General features: G+C 41.1%; 2 protein-coding genes across 2 annotated transcripts; one reads left to right on the plus strand and one right to left on the minus strand.

Annotated features, from left to right (window-relative positions):
- Positions 1-279: 279 nt before the first annotated feature.
- LOC139991442 (uncharacterized) lies at positions 280-3568 on the minus strand. Its single transcript, XM_072011498.1, has 5 exons — positions 1955-3568; positions 1614-1859; positions 1134-1510; positions 906-1060; positions 280-634 (listed from the first exon to the last, which is right to left on the minus strand). Exons 1-5 carry the CDS (start codon positions 2562-2564, stop codon positions 328-330), a joined length of 1695 nt encoding a protein of 564 aa, XP_071867599.1. The 5' UTR covers positions 2565-3568; the 3' UTR covers positions 280-327.
- Positions 3569-8907: 5339 nt separating this feature from the next.
- On the plus strand, positions 8908-11834 carry LOC139991353 (uncharacterized). The gene has a single exon (XM_072011337.1). The coding sequence runs from the start codon at positions 10280-10282 to the stop codon at positions 11393-11395; it is 1116 nt and encodes a 371-aa protein (XP_071867438.1). The 5' UTR covers positions 8908-10279; the 3' UTR covers positions 11396-11834.
- The last annotated feature ends 1027 nt before the right edge of the window (positions 11835-12861 follow it).

The following is a 12861-nucleotide window of genomic DNA, read 5'->3' on the forward strand; positions in this document are numbered from 1 at the left end:
TTTCAAGGATTTACGCAAAATTACTTTGAATACTGCATGCCATATTCCTAAATTACAGATATTTTAAATCAGAATCTACCGCAAATCTATCCCAAACCTTAGAAGTATATGTAAAATCGAAAATACCTTTACGTATATCATTGAAACTAAGGCCAAGCGGCGGTTGCACGATTAGTGAAATCACCGAAGACCTTGACCCTGACATAATTTCGAATTGCTGAAATTCGCCATTATATTCTATATAATTCGTATTATATTCTATATTATATTCTATATTATATTCTATATATACCGAGAACACGCGATTAGACAATCTGAATGCGAAAATCAGGGTGAAAGCCGAGGAATCCAGGAATGCACCCTTCTGTGTCGTCCTAAATTGCACCTTGGTGACAGAAGCGCGAATAGCGCCAAAATAGCACCTAGTAAGGAAACTCCACACAAAGCACCGGCCGTGACATCGTGGAGAGGGGTGCCAGATTTAGGGGATTTGGCAGCAAGTAGCAAAAGTCCTGCACAGCTCAGTGCCGATAATCCTGCAAGCCCAAGTCCTGTCCAAGTCTTTCGTAGTGTCCTGCAGGCGCCAGCTAAGGCACAGCAGACGCCGCAACCCGCGGCACTGTCGTAATAATATCTGCGAATGAACGTCAACGTTTAGAACTTGACGATGTTTACGACATTTTCGATATGCAGTGGCTAAAGAATTTAGTATTAGTATTTAGATGCTACTTAATTAGGTTCAAGCATATTAAGTAGCGTACAATTAAGCAATACTTTCGTATGACTAGAAAAATTTGATACTACGAAGGTGAAATGTAGAACTTGAGAAAAAGTCGCTTCATTGGAAAATAAGGATATGTGTAAACACTCTTTTAACTTGGGATTTCTTGCCCGTGCGTAATTACCTTCTTCCCTGCGTCCAAGACAAGTACAGGGCCAAACCGCAGGTTAAAATACCAACCAAAACTAATAAGAGTGGCGCGTTTTTTCTGTCGTTTTTCTCCAAGCCGCTGGCCAAGGTTGTATTTGCGTCACTGTTGGGTGGTGACAGTGGTGGTACCTGTATAAATAAACCACAGGATCGTGTCATTCTCTATTACGTGGTTACGCAATCGGTAACGTATTTTACTCACCACCGCGGTTCTAGCAATAAAAGCACTTTCTACGCTTTGATATCCGTTCCTTTTCTGTCCTGTAGGTATCACTTGATACCTAGGTGAACCGGACACCATCGGCATAGATTCTGGTCCATTTTCCACGTACGCGTAACGAGGCGGTGGATCACCGTGACCCATCGTGACAAGGTCGATCGGTGCCGTGCTAACGTATCGTAGTCTTCCACAGTTGCTGGCTGGACAGAGATCCTGTTGTCGAGTCGGGTTTTCCAATAACGGTAGACATCTTCGTGCCGATGGCTCTTTGTTCGGGGTGGATGTTTGAGGTCTCATAGAGAACGTACGATTTTGTGGAGTTCCTTGAGGCGTGCAACGAGTAGGACTGAACGTTCGACCTACGTTTTCGTGGAATGCAAATTTATTTATATCTACAGCTATTGATAAGAAAAACTGGCGATCTTTTAAGACGCAGTCAATACTTGTCAAACGTATGCGTACCAGTTGGGGAACCACCTGGTGTGAGTGCTCTTCTTTGTGGTGTACCGGTTTGATTGAACGATTGTTGTCTCTTTGGAGATAGAGTCCTCTCCTCGGACCTGGATCGAGGCTTCCTCGGAGTAGTCAATATCTCGTGCAGTTTTTGCGTGGCCAAGTTATTTCTCGGGGAAACGGACAGCTCCTGGGCGTTTCGTTCCGGTAGAGCTGGCGGGTCTTCTTCTTGCAAAGGCACTCTGGTATAACGACCTAATAACACGTGTTGCTATTTTATTGCCATGGCTGCGAGAAAATTGCAATAGGATTTCGAGGCTTCGTACGCCTGTTAATCTCGCCTAACTTACCCTGTGGCGTGTTAATATGACTCCGCAACGACGACACGTGCTTTGCGCTGTTCCACTCGATTTCTTCGTCCTGGTAATCATGATCACCCGGTACAACGGCGTATCTGCCGCCGTTGTTCCGACAACTTTGCATCTGCAGTTCCCTACCGTCGTCTTGGTTGGTCGCCGGTGCAGAACGTTGTTGCACCTGCTGGTGTGGAATGAACTCGTACCTCAAAGAACCCCTCCTCTGTATCTGATCCCTCTGCTCGTCCTGTATGTACTCGTACCTTGACCTTTGGCTGTATATCGCGCGGTGTCCCTCCACTGGAACGCTTCCATATCTTCGATGCGCAGCACTGCTGTTATTCTCGAGGTAACAATATCTGTTGTCTTTACCGTCGCTGTTTTCGATTCTATTCTCGGTAGGTTCTTGAAACGCAGGGTTACTTTGACCGACGTTGCATTGCAATTGCAACGGCGGAGGTGGTGGTGGTAAATCGTCACCACTTTGAAATTGAGGTGGTGGTGGTAGATCATCGGAATGATCCTCGGGTATGTATTCCGATTGGCGGCAAAACGAGGGGTTCGTGTAACAATGCACAGGAGCTAGTTCCGTTATTTGATCCATCGTTTTATCCTTTCCAGGTTGCAACTTTGCTTGGTGCCCGTTTCACTTAATTTCACGAGGCACGCTATCTTTAACAGTCCGCGTGCGACACTGGATGTAAATGAACGAGTATTTATCGAGACGCGCCTGACGATCGTCACGCGCATTTAGTATTTCTAGTGGCTTTGGTTTACGGTTTGATCATAAACCGGAGGATTACATCCTCCGATTTACGTTTCTTGGTCTGACGAGAATCAGGAAAGCGGTGCTGACGTAGGTAGGCGATATCCAAGTTTCCAGGGAGAATGTTACTGTTTGCCTAGGTGGTGAGATGATGTCTTGGCTCGAGATACAGTGTCTGATGCACATTTTCTTTTTTCAATTTGTCTTTCCTTGCTTTCACGATTTAAGACACTCCGATCTTCAATCTTTCTTAACTATTTTTTTTTAATATTCACAAAAATGGTAAGAAATAGTTTGTCCAAAGTTTCCTTCGTAACGGTAAAAAAGTTAGTTCGTAATTTGTTCGAAAAGTCGACGACTCCGTTGAGCAAAGTTCAGTGGTGAAATGCGTTCGATCCGTACGCTACGGTTGCTTCCAACGAACTGCCACATGAGTTCCCTCAAGAGCAGATGTGTACAATACGAAGGGCGTTTCTTCGACCGTTTCCATCACGCAAGCGTGTATGTGTGTACGTATTACCTGAGGGGTTGTCCGAGGGTTCACATAATGCAAACCTGGTGTCGCATCACAGGGTGGGGACTCTGACGCCTATAGTCCTTTCTAACGTTTTCTGTGTCGCTACTACCCCCGATAGTGTGTTGCGGAATTTATTCGACCTTTCCACCTCTACCGCGACATTTAAATTTTAAATACCGCTCTATATTTTAATTTCGGTAGTTTAAAAATGAAATTCTTCGATGCTTTCCCTTTGGATGCATTTCACAAAATATGTATACGAAATATGTAATTTTTATGAACATTACTTTATGCACATTTTCACTAGCACCGCAACGAGGTACGATAATATCATTGTTTTATTGATAACGTTCCAAACCAATTTTGAAATGCATATAGAGGTTGCAAGTTATTTACTATAAACATATGTGTAGTAGAAAATTAGTACACAATGTGAACGGTGATCCACATACGTAGGATTTTTACCAAACTATAAATTTCTCGACTTATTAATGTAACAGGTAATTACCTGTTCAAATATGATATTTCGATGATCTCTATGAAGTGCACTCTTGCAGTTTTATACATTATTGTGTGTAGAATTATGTTAATCTTTTAAGGTATCTATATATCGTAAGAGATTACGAAAAATAATATCATTCATGAAACGAAGTAGTTACTTATCATTGACCATTTGTTAAATCGAAATTTGATTCTTTTTTGCTAAATCGACGTTGTTTTCTTAGAAATAGAATATTTGTCGTAAACTTATATAAGACATACGGTGAATTCATCACGTGAACATCATGAGGGAACTTCAGTCGAGGTTACTATAGATAATTTTCTGGGCAGCTGCTGCGACCGTTGAGACGCGTGCCCCAATCGTAACAGCTGCTCCAACACAAACGCGTGTCGCTCACAAACACGCTCTTTATCTTTCACTCTTCATGCACCAAATACACTGTTAGCTCATACGTACTACCGAGCGTCATGTTAACGGCCGAAAAGTCATTTCAAGGAATAGGGAGGAAACCGACGTGTTAAAATTCCGACTGTAAATTCGACGAGCCTGGGCGCAAGTTTTTGGAGAAATTACGTGCGCGGAGACTTTAACGCCGGGTAAATGCGCGACTTCGCGGATCATCGATTCGCTATTATGTAATAACGTTTAGTTTTTGCAACAAGTTATTGCTTTCATGCTCCAACGAATGGAATTAGTTCTTTCAAAGTAGTTAGGGTAAAAATGCTTGGGAGAATGTGCTAGAACACGAGGATAATGTTCGTCCTATATTATAAATCAAGGACAGGAAAAGTACCGATAATACGACACCCACTTTTTTTTCTAATAATGTGCCTCATCGTTAATATAGTTTCGTTTTAATAAATGGCAAGAAAGTGAATATACCACAGTCCGGATGATATTCATATATGACAGGTGTATTTTCTTGAGAATCGAATCGAACGCGTTTCTTTTCACCTCTATTAAGCGGTAATTCGTTGTTATTCTCTGAGGAATTGCGATCAGTTTGCAGGAAAGCGTAGCGGATTTTCCGCTCGAATGATTTATCAATGACAGAAGAATTCTGTTCCGGAAGATCGAGAAAGTGAACTTTTCCCCTTTCTTGCGATAAGTACCAGGTTTACATATTTCTCGTCCGTGTTTTATATATAATTTTTTCCACCGACCGAAATAAATAATCATCTTTCGCGTTTAAAAGAAATTCTTTCGTTCGAACGTGTATGTTTCGTTGTAAGAAAATATCTGTTAGGTCCGGTGACTCTTTACGTTCGAGACGGCCATCAGCGTGCACATAGAGTTTAGCGGATCGCAATAATCCTAAGGAATTGTCATAAAACGAGGCTTTTTTATTTACCGTTAGGACCGTTAGATGGTATAAAACACCTTCGAGTCAAGAGGTTCCTTATGTTTATTGCTCCATCAAATAAAATTTGGGGAAACATAGGTTATCGCATGTTTCCCGAGATTCCAATTCCAATCGAGCTGTGGTGGAGCGATCAAGTAAGAGTTTTCCTTTGCAACAGCATCGTCACTGTTACGGAAAAATGTTTATCTTTGTATCTTATGAGTTCTATTCAAGTTAGAACTTTTATTTTCCACGACTTTCATAATGTGAGAACGTTTTCTGAAAAAGTTCCACGACTCATGTTTTAAATAGAATCTATTAAAAAGATCCACAATTCTTTCGATTCCTGACTTTTTCTCAATTCTCCGGTTGTCAAATTATCGATATGCATTGTACGTATGCGCTGTACATATACGAAAATTCTCTTCTCTACTTACTTTCTTCTTTTTCTTAAGGAATATGATGTTTGTAATTTCATTTTCAAACAAGTTTATCGTATTTGGAAAAATTATGCATTTACCTAAAGGTTAAACGTGCAACGAACATTATCAATGCATGAGTCAGTATAGGGCATTAAAAGTGTCCGCGAGGATATCTTTAGAAATTGATTTGGAAAACAGAGGTACACACGTGCCTAGTTATTCACAGGACACGTTTCGGCACGTGTCATTTTTGTTCCTCTTTTGTCGCTCTTTTCGAATACGCTATGAATCATCGAACCTTTCCCCGTTGCCACTTTGATGTTCTGTTCACCCATCGACGCGGTATATATTATGAAACTGCTCAATTGTTTGTAGAAGGTTGAAGAATAAAGTACAAAACGTATCTGAAATATTTTAAAGATACTCTGCCGTCAGATCGTAATGATCTCTGTTGACCTTTCTTTTAGTCGTTCTGATAAAACAGCGCGATCAAATTAATTAATCCCTGTTGTTGGGAATTGTCTTCGCATGAAACGCTGTAAACTAGCGTCGATGGAAAATTTCTTCATCGGCCAAATTCTTTTTTCGAGGTAACACATGCGTAACGAAATTACATTTAGATTATTCTAAAAACGCTCGTGCACGATCGATGATATTGTCAATTGTTTTTATAATACTTTACAAAGTAACATTTATTAGTAGGATTTATTTTTATGTGTTTTATAATATTGTCAATATTTTTTAATTTGGTTTTGTAACGATATTAACATTGTTGCAATATTTTATAAAATACTGTTTCGTCCGGTGACTCTTTGCCTAACCCGAAATCTGTCTCTCGGTCGAGGCAACCACTCGCTATGTCAATATAATTAGTCGGACCGTAATAACCATAAGGTACTATCTTAAAACTGAGCATTTCGATTTGACCGTTAATACCGTTATGTGGTATAAAACGCCTTTGAAGCAAAATGAAACTTTATGGTTATTGCTCCATCAGGTAAAATGTGGGGAAACATGAGTTGTCCCATGTTTCCCAGGATTTTCACCCGCAAACGACCGGTGGTGGGGCGACCAACACCCAGCAAGAGTTTTCCTCTGCGACATTATCGTCACCAAACTTTACTGGTTCTACGACTACAACAAAACAGTCAAGATCTCTGCACTGCGTCCGGTGACTCTTCACGTTCGAGGTCACTAGCTGGGCACATAGAATTAAGCGGATTACAGTAATCCTAAGGGACTGTCATAAAACGAGGCTTTTCTATTTACCGTTAAGTGGCACAAAAGATCTTCGAGTCAAGAGGTTCCTTATAGTTATTGCTGTTTCAAACATAGGTTTTCTCATGTTTCCCGTTATTCCACCCGCAAGCGACCAGTGGTAGGGCAATCACCACCGAGCAAGAGTTTTCCTCTGTATCGTCACCGGACTTCACTGGTTCTACGACTACAACAAAACAGTCAAGATCTCTGCACTGGATTCACGATATTAATTAGGTCAACATTTCTTCATTATTTATATCTATCTTTGATCACTCATGTTGTTACGTCCGGTGATTCTTTACGTTCGAGGTCACTAGCTGGGTACATAGAATTAAGCGGATTACAGTAATCCTAAGGGACTGTCATAAAACGAGGCTTTTCTATTTACCGTTAAGTGGCACAAAAGATCTTCGAGTCAAGAGGTTCCTTATAGTTATTGCTGCTTCAAACATAGGTTTTCTCATGTTTCCCGTTATTCCACCCGCAAGCGACCAGTGGTAGGGCAATCACCACCGAGCAAGAGTTTTCCTCTGTATCGTCACCGGACTTCACTGGTTCTATAACTACAACAAAACAGTCAAGATCTCTGCACTGGATTCACGATATTAATTAGGTCAACATTTCTTCATTATTTATATCTATCTTTGATCACTCATGTTGTTACGTCCGGTGACTCTTCACGTTCGAGGTCACTAGCTGGGCACATAGAATTAAGCGGATTACAGTAATCCTAAGGGACTGTCATAAAACGAGGCTTTTCTATTTACCGTTAAGTGGCACAAAAGATCTTCGAGTCAAGAGGTTCCTTATAGTTATTGCTGTTTCAAACATAGGTTTTCTCATGTTTCCCGTTATTCCACCCGCAAGCGACCAGTGGTAGGGCAATCACCACCGAGCAAGAGTTTTCCTCTGTATCGTCACCGGACTTCACTGGTTCTACGACTACAACAAAACAGTCAAGATCTCTGCACTGGATTCACGATATTAATTCGGTCAACATTTCTTCATTATTTATATCTATCTTTGATTACTCATGTTGTTACGTCCGGTGACTCTTCACGTTCGAGGTCACTAGCTGGGCACATAGAATTAAGCGGATTACAGTAATCCTAAGGGACTGTCATAAAACGAGGCTTTTCTATTTACCGTTAAGTGGCACAAAAGATCTTCGAGTCAAGAGGTTCCTTATAGTTATTGCTGCTTCAAACATAGGTTTTCTCATGTTTCCCGTTATTCTACCCGCAAGCGACCAGTGGTAGGGCAATCACCACCGAGCAAGAGTTTTCCTCTGTATCGTCACCGGACTTCACTGGTTCATCGACTTTAGAACAGTCAACATCTTTTTATCGGGTTTCCACCCTTCAATCATTCACCTACTTGACTTATACCTTACGTACCAGCGTAACTATCTTCTCTGCAAAGTTGTTGGAAATATATACTATCTTTGAACTGTTAATCGAGCATTATGCTCATTAAACTACCTCTATTATCCTAATCGAAATAGAGGATCGATCAATTTCGTAGCGTCGATTGTAAAATCGTAACGGGAGTTTACGACTCCCGTTGACGCGCTTCCTTGAGATCGCGATTCTCCGCTAATGGTCGACAAAACAAATAATATTTCGATAATTTGATATCGTTTTCATTTTAGATACTAAGTTTAACGAAGCGTTATTAATAAAAGACCATTCGCAAAAAATATTAAAGTGACTCGGTACTATCATTGTCAAATTGGATTGATCAATATTATTAATAGCGTGCGGGCCTATTGAGCTTGGGAGAAAAGGTCGGCTGCCAAGCCCGTGTATTTCTATGGTGAAGAGTAAAGGTTAGCGTAAGTCCTTCATGTAGATTCCAGGATGTACTTACTCTCACCGAGTTGCCTGTAAAATATAAAATGACGAGGTATTTGATCCTGAGCCTTGACACTATTTAACATACAACTTTTTATATAAAGAAACAAGATATGACAGATGCATTTTTTGTCTGCAAGCGTGACATCGTTTTACGAGCGTGGAAAGTGGTGTGAAGAAGGCTTAAAACAACGCGAAGGTTCATCTATCCGTCGTTCTCTGTTGTCCCTTTCACTGCAAACCGACCGCGTGGGAGGTCCGTTCAGGATCTCATAGTAATTTTAACACGAACTAGTCTTCGTTCGCAGCTCAGTCTCTACCGAGGTGTCTTTCGCGGACAATCATCTGCTCTCGTGAATTCTGCCATCAACTTCTCAAATCGACAAACTCTTATAATTAAATATTGGACTTACACGCGTTCAAGTAAAATTCGTAAAGTGAAGGAAATGCGTGTTTCGTTAACATTTAGTGAGACGTTAAGCGAAAAGAGCAGCTATTCGATTGGAAATAATCGTCTGAAAAGGATCAGTCGCTGTCTTGCCTTCCGATCATGTTAATCACGTTAATTACTCCATTCATCGTGTGGACGAATGGTCTCAATTAACCGACAAACAACCGGTCGAAAGAAGTCAACGAGAAGGCTGAGCTAAGTTCGAAGAACGATCAAGACGACGATTTTATTGATCGCTCGTGATCGGCGACAGAGTAGACAGTTCTCGTGGATGGAAACTGGATCAGTGATTTCCCATGAGATCGAAAATCCAGAGCGGCTGGCACAAAGAGGCAAGAAATCGGTGAAAACGGTGTCTGAGAAAAGCCGAGCCAGAGAACGTCGATACGCGCGTGCAACGAGATAATTGCATCGCTTCATAGTCAACTGCTATTGCGTAATGTTCGCATTACCACCATAGACGTATGAGAAAAAAAGAAGTTGTAGCAACGACGACGCGTCAGGTTGTTAAACCTATTTACCGTTTCGCGTTCACGCTTATTGGATACAGTCGCGGTTGTGTGGCTCTTCTTTCTCCCTCAGTTTTCGTCCTCGTTCCATTGTTCGAGACGAATTGCACAAGCGTATTCGTTGTGTTCGACGACAGCCAGGAAGAAATTCACGCGACGCCGCGACGAAGATTTCAATGAAATTCAAGCGTTTAGCATAATTGACCGGCTGCTTGCTTCTACCCATACGGAAATCGTCGTCGATTTCGACCGAATTAACGTTTCAGCAATTCCGAGTTGCAGTCATCCAACGACCACGATTGCGAGTTAAGATAGCGAAACAAGCAGCAATCTTCGCTATGAACGTTCGTCTGATCCGTGTGCCGTCTTTCAGAGCTTTGCCTTTCAAACACCATTGATATCTCTTTCGTGTCTTCGTAACAGTCGGTATACATATTTCGTTCACGGTCAAGTGCCTTTGGTTCCGAAACAGCAGGAAGTACAAAGCAATTTCCGTTCGAGGTATCCAGGTTAATATCGTAGTCACGTATTCACGTCTGGGAAATACAGTGTCATCGGCCATGGGTCACCATGGCAAATACAACCGAATTTTCACTAATCCTATCGAAAAGCTCTGCGTGCTAACCTTTCTAACGTGAATAGTCTCAGTCCTGGTTTGTAACAAAAAACCGTTTATATAAAATTCGCCGAGCGAACAATGATGGAGAACGTGTATGTGATAAAGGTGAAAACGAAGCCAGCTTTGTCTTCTCTGTACCCATCCGAACGACGTTATTCGGCATCGACCGTGGGAGGTTTGTCCTTCGTGCATTTTGGTCTGGGCGCACTTTCCCTTCTGCTAGGCAGCTTGGCCTTATCTCTTCAAGGTCCAATCTTATCGGTTGCGTGTTTGGTTCCCTTCGTGACCGGTCTACTCGCCTGGAGAAGATGGTACATCGATAGGAACATCGCTATCTTCTTTTACGGAAGTCTGTTCTCCTTGATAGCAGCAATCCTCTGCTTCATCGCCACAGTGTTCGACATCGCGGCCGCCGCGGAGAGTAGAAGCTCTTTGTGGTCGCTGGAACGAATTCTCGAGCAGCCGCGAGATCATTCTGATCTGAAGAACGATACTCTGTTAAACGAGACGATGTTACTCAGCGAAGATAATTTCAATCTCAGTAGAATCTATGATCAATCTCCAAAGATTCGTCTCTACTCTCCCATGCCTGGCATTGTATTTGATAACATGTCCAACATATCTGGGTACATCTTGAGAACTTCGACGATCGATCCTGAGGAAGGCGAGACCGAAAGTCCTAGTAGATCGTTCACCAACAGTGATTCCAAAGACGAAGAGAATTCGCAAGATTCGGATAACGTTACCGAAGAATCCTTGGAAACGATCAAGAGCAGAATGATGTCATTCTTGTACAGAGATCATCACCAGTCCTCGCATACTAAGATCTTACTCACAGTTAACGTGTTGGTGGCGTCTCTCCTCGAAGCATTTTGGTCTGCACTGAGCGCTAGAATAGCGTTGCGAGGGATGATGAATCGGTTGCCAGAAAGCAGCTACGTGAATGGAACAGCTGGAGACAAAAAATTGGACGAAACAGCAGCGGGTAAGAGAAAACCAGCTCCAAGACCGGACATTTTGGATCACGATCGAAGATTGTCTGAAAGTTTGCAAAATTTAACAACGTTACACAGCCTGAGGAATTCGGGACCAAGGTTACCACTGCCAGAGTCCAGCAGGGAATTCAGGGAAAGAGTAGAAAGATTTCTAGCGAATCAGGCAGCGCATCGCGTCGTCGAGGGATCTTGTTCTTAAAATGAAAACAACAGAGACAATTAAATTGCGAATTACGATATTTAATACCGATAGCAATTTTGAATATCGATATTCCTTGTAATATAATAGTATACGCGTAATCTTCGATCTCAGAACGTATGCAAGTACAATGACTCACGCAAGTATTTCAAGTTCAGTATTATTAGTAGTATGTGGATAAAAATTGACGACGGTCGAAGGTAACAGGAATAAAATTTTGCTGTCGATAATGTTTGCCAGTAACCAAATAATTTTTAATCATTTATAACAAATAACCTGACAGATTCGAAGATCTGCGATGAACAATGTTTTGTAAGAAACGAATAATATTAGTCTACTTGTTACGCGTGTTGGTTGATGTTAATTAATATTTTTAATATTTTTTAAATTGACAGAAATATAGATTTTATCGGAAAATCAAATGGAAGGATATTTTCGACATGGAATTGACTGACAGCGTATTGAATTATTGTTCATGAAAGGTTTCTATAAGTGAGCCATTGTATCTTTGCATTTATACGATTACTACAGTAGATCAGTAGTATGACCTGTTTGATATCACAATTTTAATGATTATTACGCGCTATATATCCAGCTGATGCAATAAAGTTTCACGCAACGACTACTGCCAATTTTCTTCATTGACGGTTTCGTTAATTAGTTAAACTACATAGATACGGATTGTTAAATGCGAAGTTCGTAACGATTGCGACACAGCACGGATGATTCAAACGCTCGAGTGGCTACGCTTAAAGAACGGTAGCCATTTATAGCGTGTTTTCATTCTGAAAGATCGTATCGGGCAAGACGCGAACCTAGAAAACACTTTAATTGCGATTTATTAACTTCAATCGCCACGTTCCTTTACCTCTGCTAATTAAATGATTCAACTTACAGCATCAAACAATTCTGAACTCAGCTAGATAGAATCTCGAGAATATGGACACGCTTTTCAAGAAGATTGCATTGTTCTCGAATTATGTGGAACGTTCTAATGGAAACTCTGTAAATTTTATTATTTCTGGTAATTGATGTACGCTAGCGACAAAGAGTATAAAAACACATGCTTAGTTCTTACAGGATGCGTAGCTTAATTGCAAAATTATGGATAAACTTCGAAAAACCAACATCTAATCTTTGCTTATTAATTTACCATTAATTGTACGCACTTTGTTAAAGTTTATACGCTGCTACCACAGATCTATGAAAGTGTCCGACTACTTAACGGGTAGGTGCAAGTGTAGATGCAAGAAAATGATAAACGAATCCTTCTTCCGTGACAGATTTTCTCCGATATGATTCAGAATCGGGAATAATTCTCGTGCGTGTTGCACTAATCAAGATATTCTATTTCTAATCTCGTGTTCATTCATTGTCGTGGTCGGTTGAACTTGAATATATCTAAGTATATACAAATACTGGTAGGCTGTATAGATTCGTTTCTATCCCGTCGAACGATCAATCTA

This window comes from Bombus fervidus, chromosome 10 (genome assembly GCF_041682495.2).
Source record: "Bombus fervidus isolate BK054 chromosome 10, iyBomFerv1, whole genome shotgun sequence".
Taxonomy (NCBI): Eukaryota; Metazoa; Arthropoda; class Insecta; order Hymenoptera; family Apidae; genus Bombus; species Bombus fervidus.